Source organism: Accipiter gentilis, chromosome 28 (genome assembly GCF_929443795.1).
Source record: "Accipiter gentilis chromosome 28, bAccGen1.1, whole genome shotgun sequence".
Classification (NCBI taxonomy): domain Eukaryota; kingdom Metazoa; phylum Chordata; class Aves; order Accipitriformes; family Accipitridae; genus Astur; species Astur gentilis.
Window position 1 is genome coordinate 13,157,598 of NC_064907.1, and position 16,168 is coordinate 13,173,765.

General features: G+C 42.9%; 2 protein-coding genes across 2 annotated transcripts in view; one reads left to right on the forward strand and one right to left on the reverse strand.

Moving 5' to 3' along the window:
• Positions 1–16,168, forward strand: part of RAB4A (RAB4A, member RAS oncogene family) — a 471,873-nt gene that overhangs the window by 435,902 nt on the left and 19,803 nt on the right. The gene's annotated exons all lie outside the window — the stretch shown is intronic.
• Positions 1–16,168, reverse strand: part of PGBD5 (piggyBac transposable element derived 5) — a 71,049-nt gene that overhangs the window by 37,948 nt on the left and 16,933 nt on the right. Inside the window, exon 2 of the mRNA XM_049831369.1 lies at positions 1,601–2,028. Within this exon, the coding sequence (XP_049687326.1) occupies positions 1,601–2,028 (428 nt within the window). The remainder of the gene's footprint in view (positions 1–1,600; positions 2,029–16,168) is intronic.

Consider the following 16,168-nt stretch of genomic DNA (forward strand, 5'->3'; position numbering starts at 1 on the left):
TTGCACTCACAGCATGTCCCACAGTACACCATTATAAGCATTTACATTAGACACAGTGATCACATTTCTGAAGCCTTTATCTTCCACCTATTGAAATCAGCGGCCATAAGGATTAGATTTCATATCTTAATGAGAGCTTGGTCCCAACAATACCGTGTCTCTCACTGCCTGTTTTGTCTTGATGGAAATGCACCTTGCTGGCATGGCTTAGTGAGAACACTCCTCCCTCCTCCCTTCTCCCATCTTTACCGTAACAGCTTTTTAGACAGCTGTGTTGTCCTGATTATACAGGCATGATTTTTTATTCTCTATAAAATAGAAAAAACCTGTAATCACTCCCAATTTACTTTAGGCACACTTCAATGGATGTAATGCATCTATGTCTTTATTAGTTTTGTGCAGCGGGCAAAAATGTGATGTTCCAGAGGGGAAACAGGAAGAAAAAGATGAAGATGGACACAACACCCTTTCCAAATGTCTAGGAGAAATCTTTATACTCTGAAAACAGAGAGTTGATTGAAAAGTTATTTCAAGTAGTAACATATTTCATGCTTATTCCTTTTTCTTTCCAGACTTCTGAACATGGCCAGTAGGAACAGCTCCAAAAGGAGCTCCAAAAGGAGATCATTTATAGTGGAACAAAGTTTAAATAGTGTATGATGAATATTAAGAAAAGATTTCTTTGCACTTTTAATAATTAAAAAAAATATTCAACTGTACAGCTGCAGTGAGACAACCACCTGCTACATACATTTCTATGTTTAGTTCCTTACATTGTCTGCCCAGTCTACAGAGCAGTCTCCCTACAGAATGGCCTTCTGCTGTACCCGTAATTGTATCTGGAGATCAAAATTCATCGGAATCCTGTTCACTTTTATTCCTGGTAGCCTGGAAATATTTCCAGTTCACTGGCACTTGGTTGCAAATCCACAATCGTTAAGTTCTTCCATAGAAGCATCGCACATCATTAAAAACCAGGGCTGGCACAAGGCACAGGCAGTGCTGCTGAGGGCAGCTGACAACCGCAGCGAGAGAAGGCACTTGCCCCCTGCTTATTTCCCCTTTGCCCAGTCATGGGGAGGCAGCCGTGCTGCTGGACCATACGGCAAGCACCTACTGCTAGGGTCAGGGCCAGTCATTCCTAGCAAAGTCAGCTCCTGCATCCCACGCTCAGCCTGTCGCAGGAGCAGCTACAAGTTCTCCCTCCAGCCCAGCAGCACCAGCTCTGCCCTTTGCACTCGCCCTCACAGGAGCAGCCTGCAACCTCCCATCCTCAGAATAGCAAAACCCGGTGGTGCTAACCTCACTGAGAAGTCTCCAGGCTTGTTTAGACCACTAAAGCAAACAGCCCCAGCTCGCAGAGCATCATTCCTATTGCAACATGCCAGGTACCTGCACTGCAGAGCTGTAAGTCAAACATTGCTGAGCACTCGCATAGGACAGCGCTGCTTTTCCTCGTGTTCCACGGAGGCACCGCAGCACGGCTTCACGCTGTGAAGCCGCAGCTCTTTCTTCCGACAGCTGTGCTCTGCGATTTCAGTCAGCGAGACAACCTAGAGCACGTAGGTTAAATGTTCCCCGCCAACAGGTTAACTCTTACCTGGGCTTGCGAAGGTCTGAAAGCGGAGTCAAAGCCATTCTGCAGAGAATCCAGAAAAGGCTGGATTTTGTAGAGGCCGTGCGTTGTCTGGCTCGAGCGGAAGGCCACAATGTGGAAGTACTTCAGGATCTTCTCAAACCGTGATTGTGTCATGATAAGTGCAATGCTCTTGTTGCTGTAGAAGCCGCTGCTCCAGATGCTGAGAACGGACTCACAGTGGTGGATGCTGGTTGATATCATGTAGCCTAAGAAGGCCTTCATTTCCGTCAAGGTGACGTCAATCCAGGCATCGTCGCTACCAAACCTCTCCTGGTACTTCTTGGCATACATGTTGGTTTGGACCACCATATTCTTTAGTACGTTGTCAGGGACAAAGAGTTGAAAAAAGTCCATGGCACTGGCAGTCAGGGGCATTTTTCGTGTTGGACCTAGGACAAAAGCAAGAAGGGAGGATAAGCTCACTCCCGATCGTCACAAGGCATGTCTGATACCAGCAATTTAAAGCAGGATTAACTCTCCTAAAGCAGGAAAACAAGGCCAAGGTGATGGCATGTCAGCTAATTCCTTTGAAAGTGTACCCACTGTCTGACAGTTCTCATCAGGAAACTCCCCCCCTATATTCTCTATCCTCCTCCGATATGATACAAATACAACACACTGGATAGTTTCTTCCTCTGCTCTGCACACTCATTAGTTTGTAGCATGCAGGTCTGTGAGGCAGCATGCATTTAATATTTCCACTTATACACTATCTGTACTTTTTACCCTCAGCATCTCTTTTGGCCTTTTTCTGGATAGTCTTTTACTTGTCCATATCCATGTCAAAGCAGTGTTTTCCTCAAAACAGCCCAGAAGGAAGGTGTCCGAGCCCTCCAGAGCGAGAGTGCTGTCCCCATCCCAGCTGACATGATTCTGGGCACTAGAACCTGATCCCACCTTTTCCTTTTGCACCTCCAATTCCTGCCCAGTTCACTGTCACTAATCCTGTGACTTTCAAATCTGCTTCTGCTCCACACACAGAGCCACGCAGATCATGTCTATGTGCTTTTGAGTTCTGTGCCTCTGCCACCACACTGGAGCCTTATCCTGCATTCTGACACCCCCAAGAGAGCACGTTACCAGAACAAGTCAAAGACACCACGTGGCTACTGTCACCGTCCCACATCACAGGGAATATTTTTAGCATTACAATGCATATGCTGGTCCTCTCCCTCCCATAATGTAATAAGCCTTGCAGTCCCATGCTGACATTACTCTAGCTTTTCACTGATCTTACACCTTCTCTGCCAGTTTCAACTATTCCATATGAAAAGGAGGGGGGGGGGGGGGGGGGGGGAAGAAAAAAAAAAAAAGGAGGGGACGCTCTAAGGGTTGGCAGCACTGTATCAGTGTAACAAGGTTATCCAGTCAGACACCAGATTACATTAAGCTGAATTAGGAACATCGAGCCTGCTATACCAGGGATGCAGACACCAGTCCTTACAGCCCTCTCTCCTCTAATCCCTTCCATAAGCTAATTAAGCTCCATTTTAAAAGCAGTGTTTTTCTTGCTCCCACCCTGTGGCAGTGCTTTAGTCACCAGGTGAGGACTATGGAGACGGGGACATTCTCTATTCTCCTACCAAAGCAGTGAAAATCTATACACCTGAGACGGGCAGCGTGGACAAATCCAATGGATAGGGCAATGATTAAGAGCAGTTCTACAACCCTGTGCAAAAGATAGCGTCCTGATTATAACCCCAAACTATGAGCTGGATCCAATAAATACTGTGCCTTAATTTAACAGCCTTCAGCCTTGGGACTGTCTGAAAAACACTCTTCCTGATCAAAAGCAGGAGGCGCACAGCTTCTCATTTGAAGTTCTGCCTAACAAGAGTGAGTCTTCATTGCATATGTGGCTGCTCGGATCTCAGCGTCAGCTCTCCCAGCTGAATCAGACCACGAGATTTCCCATTCTACAATGTGGCCCTGCAAAGATCCACTACCCTGTTGGTCAGGTCACATTCTCCAGTTCCCCTGTATCTCAGGGCACATCCTTAGTTACAGCAACAGCTATAGCTTGCAGAAATTTTGCATGAAACAGTATAAAGAGGAACTACACAAATACTGTGGTTGGACTTGCTCTTAAGCCTTAATGTTTGGGTACACTCTGGTGAACTCAAGCTATTAGGACAGCAAAAATAGCACCAAGACATTGAAAGAGTGAACCTTCAGCTTGCAAAGAATGCCAAAAAAGCAAACAAAAGTAGTTGGGTTTTGTGGGATTTTTTCCCAAGTGCAGTGGGGAAAGAAACATATATTTAAAGATCACTTTCCAGTTTTAATTTGTGAGATTGAGAAACTGGAAGTAAACAGTTCAGTTGAAAGCACATTCCTCTATATAGCAAGACCAGAGTAAAGAGCCCCCCACAAACCATGTACTGGTAAGGACAGAGCAGAAAATTTCAGCTTAAATGATAAAAGGTTTTCATTATGAAGTGAAAACTATCAGGTTAGAATAGATATACTTACTTAACCTTAAATGCTATTGCAATAAAAAGTCTCTTAACAAAGACTTCTCTTCTTTTGATCAGATTTATATTCTGCTAGCACCCACTAGACTGTTATAGCTGACGTAAAATGCTCCACAAATGATTCTGTATGAATGACTTACAGCACATCACTTCCTTCTTCCCCACAACTTAATAAAGTTTTGACATTCTACAGTAGATATGGCCTTCTGATAACAATGCACAGAGCATATTTCTAGTTATACATGAAGTCTTGAGTAGCTACTGAATTCAACTCCAGTGCCCAGGCAACCTTCGAGGTAGAGCATAGAGATAGTTTGTAAATTCTTGCCTTGAGAAGCAGAAGCTGGGAGTGGGGATAACATTTTAAATCATGCCTACAGCAAACAAGATGCATTCATAAAGCATTAAGTCTTATGAAGTTAAATACGTTGGTCATGAGACAGGTGGATATGGACAATAGGTATGTGCTGGACTCCATCTTTAGGAAGTCAAGAGTAGTCAGAAGCACAGAAAGGTATTTTTGATGTAATTAAATTTCCAGTAGCTGCACAAGTTTACCTTGAAAAGTGATTATGGAAAAACACCAGGTACACTGGATAGGACAATCCTTTCTTACCCAGCAGTTCTGCTCCAGCCACACAGAATCTCCTATCTGCTCTCCTTCTCGAAATAAATATGCAAGATTTGTATCCCATTGGTCATGCAGAACCCACGCAGCTCTAAAAGAGTGAGCTGAATCACTTTCTGACTCAAACATCAACCTAATTGTTGACTAAATATAATTCTGAAAGCCCCTGTATAATCTCATTGTCTTAAAAAACAGCCTTTATTGGCAAAGTGAGCACAATTGATTCATAATTTACTGATATGCAATGAAACAAGAGTGACATTGAATTTCTGTAGGAAGAGAACTGAATTTTTAACATGAATTGGGTTTTGCATAGTTAATGACTAGCCTAAAATAAATTATTTAAATATGACTTTCTATCTAAGTACACAAATATATCCCATATATAGAGCCAATTGCATAAGAAACTTAAATAGCAAATTTGTACTTTTTAAGGATTTTTACATTGACTTAAACGGCACTTACCCAGAAAATACTGATATGAAAAGAGTTCGGTGTCCCATACATGCACCGTTTACCTTTCAAAGCTTTACTCAGTCAAATAAAATAGTGGCTTTGCCTAGACTTCCATTCTCAGAATGAATTACGACTATGTAAAATTCAATTTTTCTCTCTCCTCTGCCCTAAAGTGTGTGCATGGACAATATATTTATTTACACAGAGTTTTTTGCTTTAAAAACCAATCAGGATCTCCAATATAAGTTACAGAGTCAGAGCGCAAAAGCATTCCTGGAGTTTCCAAAGGTGCAGCTAGACCCAGCATTCTGTGCACACCGACGGTGGGGACAGAGCTCTGCTGAGTAACCTCTGGCTGGGCAGCACACACGCCAGCACTAGCACTGTGCGCTTCCTTTAAGTGACCCTGCAGAACATGGAAAATAACATAAACTTCCTCTGGTACGATACAACATGCACAGACAAACTCTCCTTCTCCCTTCTTACCCTGTCTATCAGCAAAAATCTGCACGTGCAATCGGCAGCAATCACCTTGCAAGTCACTACTGCTACTAGATCCTATTTTGACCAGATTGGTTCCATTTTCTGTTTTCAGAAGGAACGTCTCCCCCAGAGCCATAGCTATTCAAATTGTGAGAATAGACTCAAAATAAATGAAGAAGCTAAGCAGGAGAGCCATTTGTGTTTCCGTCCTGGAGATGGGATTGTGGAGCGGCCGCTGGCACCTCGCCCTCCGACTGCGCGCACTGCAGAGCCCGTTTTGGCTCAACTCGGCTCAGAGCAAACTGCAGCAGCCTCGCTGGGTCCGATGCCTAGTGAGACAGCAGGCTGCACGCTCAATTTCTCAGCAAACAGACACATTGCAGAAAAACCAGAAAGATTTAAGAAAAAGTTCACGTGAAACTTCTGCGTAACCATCCTTCGAACAGACCCTGCACATCCTCCTACAGACTTTGGTCTTCCCTGTCGGATAGATCCCCACCACTCACATTCTTCCCCCTGCTCCAATCCCACCCGTGTTTCTAGCCTTCCTTACTGAGCAGCACGTTAGGAAAAAAAAAATAAGAACTCTAAGTCAATTAACTGCTTTTTCCTTACTTAACTGGTTTGCAGGACTAAGTAATTTGAGTACATTTTTAATAGGTTAATTTATCCTTTCCCATTGTTCCCGTTCTGATTAGCAACCTGTTATTTAGTAGCTCAGAGTTCACAGACTCAGAATAAAAGATGGAAAGTTTCAAAACCTACTGTAATCTATCAGCGCTTACAACATAATGTACAAATCTTAAGGAGGTCAAAAGTGTTGTCATTTTGGGCAGGATAAATCAGATGTGTAAGAAGAAAATGCAGCAGAAGAAAATTCTCCTTTTGCTCTGCTGTGCAAAAGACTCAGTGCTCTCATTCAAAGAGTAACTGAGGTTCATGATAAATTAGCCCATTACGTTGATAGGTCTAGTATTACCATATGTATGGCAATCCAAATTGCATGGTTTGGAAACAAATGTTGTACAGAACTAATCCAGGGTAGACTTTGAAATTAATTTAACTTCATTAGCAACTGGGCAGATCCCAATACCTCTGAATGAGGCACAGGAGTGGTAGAAGCATCAGTTTAAGAATTTAGAAGTCATTTTATTGTCCTCTTTGAGCAAAAATCTAACAACTTCTAGTCACGCATGAGGGTAGCACATTTAGGTGTATTGTATGCAGATGCAAACCTAAGAAAAAACTATCCAGAACCTGTTATTTTTTGGCAATTGGGAAGTATTTTCTCCTCTGACATACGGCACAGCTTTCAAAGACCAGGGTTTGAAAAGCCAATTAATTCCTTTTTCCTAAGTCCGAGCAGTTAGAGACTGTTTTATATTCCTGAGAAGTTACCTTTCCAAAAGTACACAACATGATTCTGGGGCATTATTTAAATAATATAAAAAAAATGCCGACAGGAGATTTCTGTCAGAAAATACACATTCATCAAAAAAATCATGATGTTTTCAGGGAAAAGTGTCAATTGATGAAATAGGACAGACAATGTAAACAGTTTTTCATCCTTCTCAATGAGTAGAGACCAATACAAAAAGCTGAAAAAAGAGCAACAAAATCAAAAACAATGTTCCAGTATTTCCCAAGTGAGGTTTTTCAGAATTTCAGTTTCACACTAAGTTCCCTCCCATAAGCTTTGGAAGCACTGGAGATTATCTGGCTTGCCAGAAAATCAGTTTTCATATCAGCTCTATTCTTAATGGCCTGGAAGAAATGTACATCAGACCATTCTCAAACCATAGCCAGTTTGACGGCCTTATGACAAGCCTGTCAAGACAGCTTGAAGTAAGTGCATGTAACAGTTCTCGTCTGAATTTTATTCCAGTTTATTTCAGATACTGCTCTCCTGTAGGAGCTGGGCAGCAAGTATCCAGGTCTTTAATGTAGGATATTATGCTGCATGTATTTCGTTCATTAAAAAAAGCAACCAAAGCTTCAGTGACAAGTCTATTTTGCCAAGTCAAAGGAGTCATCCTAATTTATACCAGCTGTGGTTCTGACCAATATTTTAGAGCAAGTAGATGCTTGCTTTTGTTATTTTGGTAAGTAATCTAACTTTCCTTTAGGGCTGCCTAGCACAACAATTCTATATAAATGATCAAAACATGAGCTGTCCTGTGCAGTTGCTTGGAGGTCAGAGACAAGCTACAAGAATGCAATAAAAAAACGCAAACCAAAACAAAACAAAAACCACAACTCCCAAACAGAAACTTTATTGGCTTTCTTACATGAGAAAGAAGAAACTGGACATAGTCCTCCAAAGATGGTTCTCTTCTTAGACCATAAGGGCTCTCTCAGCAGCTCATGCTTCTGGGTAACTTTTCACCAGGTCACCTTCCCCCAGAAGCTTACTGTGCTCCCTTGCCTGGGCACTCAGTAGCACCCACTTTTGCTCGACACTCGGTTTCGGTTAAGTTTATTCCAAGCTATTTAGCAAAGCGTGATTTGACTGCACTTATCCAACCTCTATAAGTAAGCCTTTGACAATGCCTCCACATCTGTATGCAATAACCGTAGTCACAAAAATTGTTCCAAACAGCTTCTGTGAAAGGGCACTTTCTCTTCCCTCCCCAGCATTAAAAAGGATTGTTTTCCTCACAGCGTCAGCAATGAAGTGATCCACACATTGCAATCTGACTTCTATCCATAGAGATAATTAAGAGCCGGGTCTAAAAGCAACCCAAGGACAAATGAAGGAGGACTGAAAATCAGCGCACAGCTGCTCCGTGCTGACTCTGGTCAAAAGGGTCCCTGGCCGCCACAGCAGACAGCGCTGAGTTATGACAAGTTAAATAAAGAACTTAGTAAACCAAACAGTAAAATTTAAACCAAATGGTAAAATTTAGCAAAGTATTTAGTAAACTAAGGAACTTCCTCCAGTTCAGCTTGTTTCCCTGCTGTACACTGCATCCAGATTCTCATCTAGCTTTCTTCAGCATTATAGCAAAACCCTTGAGAGTCAAGTCTAGCATGTTAACCTGACATAGGTCAGGGACAAGTAACGTACCTGTTCCCACCCAACACAAGACAGCCTTCCCACTCGACGTGACAGTGGCCTCCCAAGGCCCAGGGTGATAACCAAAGTGCCCTCCCCATTCCTCCTGCCCCATGCTGCTGTGTGCTAGCTTGCAGTTCAGCCCAGAAAAGATGAAGAACTTCAGTTGAGCACCAAGAACAAGACTGGAATGCCAAGGGTAAAGAATTTTGGCTGTCACCCAGCAGCTTACCATGTGTGATAAGACACTGTACGAAAATAGTTAAATTTCTGGGCATTTTCAGGGGACCAAGCAGCCAGGTCTTACACCTTCCCCATTGACCAAATGTATGCTGTGCCACCAACAGCACTGGTCTGAGAATGAGAACACATGAGAGATGTTGCGGCAGTCTTTAATGGAAGTGTGGCTTCTTGTAGATTTAAGCCACGGTCAAAAAACCATTTAATTAAGAGAGTATTCCTCATGTTTACCATCATGTTTTAAAGCTACAAAGCCTTCAAGCTGTGACAAGTGAAGTAGAAAGAATAAAAAGCCCACTACAGGTAATGTTGACACCTTTAATTATATACTTACTTAATTTCTGTGGCGAGATCTTACAACCTACCAATCACCATTACCAACATCCAACAGAACCTCCCAAACACTGGTACAATATCCTTACAGTTAAAATAATTCAAAAAAGCCAAACACCTTAAAGCAGCAGTCAGCACTGAAACAGTACCATATCGCGTCAGCTTACATAATCCTTTGCACATCATTCATTTGGCTGTGGGACTGAACACACTTGTCCCTCGTCAGGGGAATTCCTGCTGCAGCAGCTTCCATAGCAAAAGTCCATTAGACTTTCTTTTGCCACTACAGTTTTCTGTTAACATTTTACTGCACTCGACCATCAGAGCAGATTGGCTGCTCCTGGCAGTCCAGCTGACCCTGAGCACATGTAGAAGGTTAAAGACAACCATCAACATGCTGACTTCATACATCATCTATAATACAGCTTTCGGTAGACCACAGAGGAATTGCACATCTGGCTGTAGACACAGCTGTGCACATTTGTGAAATAACTCTACAAAGCAGCATGGATAGTTTTATGTCAGCACAACTTCCATTACCAGCTGGGTGACCCTCATAACTAAATCCCAGGAGGCTGCTTTGGGGTGGTCCCATGGGGGGCTCCCCCTGCACTGGCAAATCTTACAGATGCAATCCACCCTTGCATCTTTCTCTCCTGGGCTCCTGGTCTGTTCTAGTGCACACTGTTCACAAATACCATTACCCACATGCAACTTGCTCCTTTCCAGCAATTTAAAAATAAAAATCCACCTGTATAAGTATTAGCAATATTTGATGTCAGGACCCTGCCTCCAAACAAAGGGATTTTGCGTTTGAAGAAGTGAAAATAGCCTAGCATATTTTCCAGGCAAATCATCATGACATTTAATTTATCTTTTGTAAATAAAAGTCAATAAGCAAGTGACCCAACTAATGAGATGCTGAAAGCCTTCACGTCAACTCCCACATTTGCATGCAACACATATGTCATTGAAAAATGAACCTCCTATATTTGAGCAAGTCTCATAAGGAAATGGTTTTCTGCTTTGTCCAAAAATTGATTATTTTTTTTAAAAAAAGAAAGAATATATCAACTGGAAATTCAGACACTTCAGTAAGAACAGTTCATGCAAGAACATTCATTTCAGTACCGAATCTCCTAATGATTCATCTCCATCCTACAAGAGCTAAGGTAGCTACAGTAGTGGTCTTTGCAATTGCTTCCCAGCAGCTACAGCCTTTTCTGGAGAAGACAGAGAATAGTTGTTAGGGTTAAGCACATAGTCCCCAAAGCGTTTGATGCTAGTTCCCATGAACAGAGTTAAGCACCTACTGCTGCACCCACTTGGGAGAGGGTAATGAGCAGAGTGCTCTTGCTGCAGCCCGGCTAGAAGAGCTCAAAACCCAGAATCTGCCCAAGGAAGTTGGTGCCAGGAGCTCCATGGGGATTATACTCAGGCTTTTTTTCCAAACCTGCTTCCTTTGGTTTGTAACAGCCTCCCTTGGATTTTACTGCTCGCTGTAGGAAAAGTGTGCACATGCATATCTAGGTGAGCTTCACGACCTGCCCAGTAAGACAAGGTTTCTCTGCTGTGATCACCCCAGACTAGGATGCAAAGGAGATCTTGTACTTTAGAGATCATAATAATAAAATAAATCAACACTTCAGTCACAGGCACCCTCATTTGAAGGCTGCACCACCACTATCAAAGAAGATCATAACGCATCTGCATTTACACAGCTGCTTTTAAACTTGTAATTTCCCCACTTTATATTCTCCATGTTCCTCCCCAACACCCTCAAAAACCTTGGGACAAGCAGTTACAAGCCACACGTTCCTCACTGGTGCATTAGGCTTAGGGGCAGATGAAAGCCTAAATATTTTCTTAGGACACCTAAGATGCAAGTGGAGGTCATGTATTTGCAATCCTTGCTAGGGCCAGGGCTCCTTTACACATGCACAGGATGCACTTTCTGCTCTTTTGCTCCTGCCCCGTTGTTAGACTGCCTTTTTCCATCCTTGTTCTGCCTGCCCTTAGAAGTGACCAGTGCCACAGGCTGTCTAAACATCTGAACTCAAAATAGCCAAGCGGCTGGAAAGTTCGATAAATGACTTCTATATACCATGCACATCAACATCCCTAATCCTCTTACCACACACAGGATACATGACACACTCCACAGCACTCCAACTGCTTAGGCTTCCTAATAACTCATAAATGCAGAACTTCTCAGTTTTAAGAAACCAGAGCATTTCTTCAACAGCAAAGTGTGAAGGAAAAAAAAAAAAAGCAGTCATCTGTGCAAAAAGGTGGATTTATTACTTGTACTGCCTGTGTTACCTCCAGGGTGATGCAGACGTGTTTACAAACCACTGTACCCCCAGGGAAGGCTTTCAGGGATTTGTATCTGCACAGAACAAGCCAGACGCACAACTCGGAGCTAGACAGCGCATGAAGTCGGAGTGGGATGCTCAGCAACACAGCACCGCTCATCCTCAGCAATAGCAGTCCCTCAGCAACACAGCACCGCTCCTGCAACCTCTGCCCAGCTACTGTGTGCAGCCAGCGTAACTGCTCAGCACCCAGCAGCCAGTTCCCCCCACGGCCCGCGCCGTGCTGCACAGCTCCCAGGGCGCAAGCAGACCAGGAACTAGGTCATGGAACTAGGTTTGCAAAGAAGAGCATCATGGTTCTTTACCCATAGCCTTGCAGGAGAGATGCTTGTTACTTTGGAGCCAAAGTCCATCTCCTCAAACACAGACTTAGTATGCTGCACTCTGAGATCAAGCAAGGCAAAGATTTAAGGTCATCGGACAAGCACTGCTTACTGGTAGCCATCCATCACACCAGGTCACAGCTACACTTGGAGGTCATCTTCTCCACGCTTCTTGGGGGCTGCCAACATATGAGCCAACAAAAGCTGAAAGACCTCGTAGGATTTAATCACTGTAAGAACATACCTCAGCTTACAAAATGAGGAAGTAGCTTGTATTTCTCAATTTGGACCTAGCCGCAACAGATATTTCATACAGCAGAGATCTTCAAAGAACTTCATGCTGTGCTCCCATAAAAAAAAAAAAAAAAGGTTGTTGGTGATGAAATCTGGGTCATATTAAGTAGTGGAGTGGAAGACAAAGCCAATAAATCTTTCTGCTATATAAAAAACAGGCCCAAACATCAGCTCCTTGAATCTCCAGGTATAATTATACAGGATGCATCTGCAAGGTGAATTTAAATTAATAACATGGGAACAACCACTGCAAAGCGTGTCCTTCTGTTTGCCAAGTGCCAAGCACTTCACATTAAGGATTCCTACAGAGGCTTCTGGGCATTATCACAACAGAACTAATAGCTTCCCATTCTGTAACCATGGATTAGGACATTTATAGCTCAAGACCTCAGTGACTGGAGCTTCACATTTCCTAACTATATTCTTCCTCTTATAGAAGAAGTGCATAGTCTTCACAGTAGGGTTCAGAACAGATCTTTGGATTACTATACCAGAGCTAAATCCTCCATGATTTGGAAAAATCTGTCTGGAACAAAAGCCTGTGACTGATTAGAGGCCATAGGCAGAGTCAATGGCATGCTTAAGATAATGTTTTATTAACATAGTAATAAGGAAGTTTCTGAGTATGTTTTTTGCTCTGTAAACCCTGGCCCCATGTCCTGTCCTGCATGCTCTTATCTACTTACAGATTGATTTTCTTAAAGGGGAAAGATGCAAGCTGCTGTACTCGTATCAGCCTGGCTTATGATTTCATGATATGATGAAGGAGTATATTTACTCGGTCACAAGTAACTGGAAAAGTTCCCATTTAAATAAAGGCTGTGAATTTTGAGTGCTGCTCAAAGACAGAAGTAGTGCTTCCCTTCCAAACTGCCTGCCCACTAAGCCAGAACAAGTATTTCCTGAGTTCAGGAACTGGGAGTCAGCCTCCCTGAATGTTTTACTCTGTGACTGATATGCTCTGCTATCTTGGGCTAATCGTATCATCTGTGCTTCTGGCTTATCCATGTCTCAGGCTGGCACTGGGACCTATGCCCTGTTTTCCTTTGCTCCATTCTGCACATTCCCAGCCTTCCCCAACTGCTTGCTGTTATCTGACCCTGACCTTCCCCACCCTTCCTCCTGCGTTTTTGAGGCACTGCCATACCTCAAAGTTTCCCATTCTCTTGGCATTTCACTTAAGTGATGAGATGAGGCTTATGTTAGTATGAATTCCTCAAGTCTACAACTGCTGTTTCTAAGGATACATGTTTTGAGACATCGATTAGCTGTCAGATAAAAAAGGTTGTCAGCTAGGTCAGCATTGGTTAGGAGCATGTCCAACTGTATGTTATTCAGTTGTAAGTCACAGAATAAAGATCTGCACCTGTGGCTGCTCAAAAAGAAAAATTAAGATGTCCCAACCCCCTCTGGTTCCTGTCCCACTTCTCTCCCTTGCTCCCAAGCACTGGCCCATGTGAATTAACACAGTCCTGACATCTACAGTCATACTTTCATACATCATTTTTCCATTAAACCCTTTCTGGCAAGGAATACCTAATTAGCAGGTAAGCACAGATCAAATGCCGTAACTACTGGTGATGGAGGTCTGCCACTGGAGACTTTTCGCCTTCATTTTAAAGACGGTGTAATGTTACATGAAAGTGTTCAAAGTTGTATTCCCTGCCTCTTTTCCTACAATCCACAGGTACAAGCATGCTGTACCTACATCCTCCTCAATCATTCTCAACATAATATAAGCAGCATTGAAAATCTTAAAGTGTAGATTCAAATTCTGTGGGCTTAAAAGCAAAACACCAAGAGTGACGTACATATTTCTGCAAGCGAGCAAAGGCAGAAATGTACTCTTCTGTATAGCCTAGCCAGCCAGCCAGAGCACCAAGATCAATTTAATTTCATAGCAGATGTGAAACGATTCACAGAGATGCTGTTCCAAGTCCTTCTTGCCTTGGCCAGTCCCTGCTAGCAAGAAAGTGCCCAACATCTGTGGAGCACATCAGGGTTTATTTTTACATTTTCTACAAGGAAGACTCAATTCTCTAGATGCCTCATAGCCTCCACTTAAATTACAAACTATTGAGGGTTATTTAAGCAAGTCACTGCTCTTACATGGCAAAACTCTTCTTCCTTTTATTGCTACTGACATCCAAGCATCTTTGCCTCTTTACCGCTGTGTTTCTAGAAAGCTGAGACCTCCCTTCATGCCCTCACTGAGACGCTGCCTCAGTCACTGTTCCTTTATCAGAAACCCCAGTGTCAACTTGCTCTCTGGGAGAGATGAGCCTATGCTGCTGCTCCAGTCAGGATAACAGCATTGCAGCTCTGGCATCAAGAACACTCATCTGCTTCCAAACCTTCTTTCATTTTCTGATTTACTTTTTAAGTGCTCTTTGAATATGGAATCCCCCAGGAAAAGAAGTATCCAAGAACCTCAAGTTTTGATTGCTAAGTCTCTTCCCCACTCTCTCAGCTCTGTGGGCAGGAATAGCAAGGCAAATAGAGAAGAAGAATATGGATCTCCACAGGGACCCTCCTGCTTCCTAAGCCTTCCAGACCTAACTGCTGAAGCTGGTTTCATATTATAGACAGATTTGCTCCTTTGCATTGCCTTTCCACTTCCTCAGCCGCTTGTTGCTGTGTTCACAAAGGCCTCTCATTTAAGCAACATTTCTCTCCGTTCATTCTTTATTTATGTTGACCACCTCATAAAATAAAATTAAGAAAAGTAAGAGACCTGCTGCGTCTCATTCAACCCCATCAGCTTCTTCCATCATCTCTGATGTGGCTCCTTTCCTCCTCACTAACTGTGAATGGCCCTGAATAGGTAGCATTTTCCCTTCCACATCAAGAATTTATTACATTCCTCCCTTAGGGCCAGATTCTACTAGGTCCTAATTGCTATAACCCCCATTGATGTTTGGGGGGGGAGGGGGGGGGGGAAGCCTTCAAATTATTAGCAAGGCTGGGCCTGGAGTGTTTATAACCTTGTGTGATCAAAACCTCAAGCCTGCTAGGCAAGCTAGAATGTTATTTGTTTGAGGAGGAGAGAGAACACAGCAAAAGCAGGTGAACATACTGTTTTTCATCACACCTAAATATTTGATCTGGGTCTGGTAGAACTCCTGGCAGATAGAGCCAAGCCACTTGACAGAAATTCTCTTTCTGGGCCTGGACTGCAGCAGTCTGGCAGAGCTGGACACAAATGACCACAGTCCTGCTTGCCAGGCGCTGTCTGCTTGCCCATATATGAACTTCACATCAAGATCCTTTCATAGGTCCTAGCACAGGGGTTTCCAACATGGGGTGCCAGGGAGTGCACAAGACAATCCATTGGGGCGCCAGAAGAAAATATTTTTTTGTACTGTAAACAGATACAAAGATGAAATAAACACTATTTAAATTTTTTATTTTATCTTGTCTTTTTTTAATTTCTATTTTTGTGTATGTTTTATAATGTACATAGTATATTAGTACAGTACTGCATGTGTATAATCTATAAATAAATATACATACATTGGGGGTACATGCTGAAAAAACTTCTACTGATTGGGTGCCTGATCAAAAACATTTGGAGAACACTGCCCTAGAGTTCTTCAGTAATTGCATTCAGGACTGAAGCAGCCTAGCAGACACAGCTCACCCTCACTCTAGCAGAGAGCTGAGTGCACGCTCAAATCCTTCAGCTGACCTACGTGTAGGTTTTATACCAGCATAACGAGTTTGCTTTGAAAAGGAGTCATTTCCCTAGAAAACTGTTCTTGTAAGAACAGGGGAGTGGTGGTATAGTCAGAGGTACTTTTGCATTGGTGTAACAGTTTTCAGGTCACTCTGCCTCATACATGCAACAATTTACTGTATCATTAAAGTA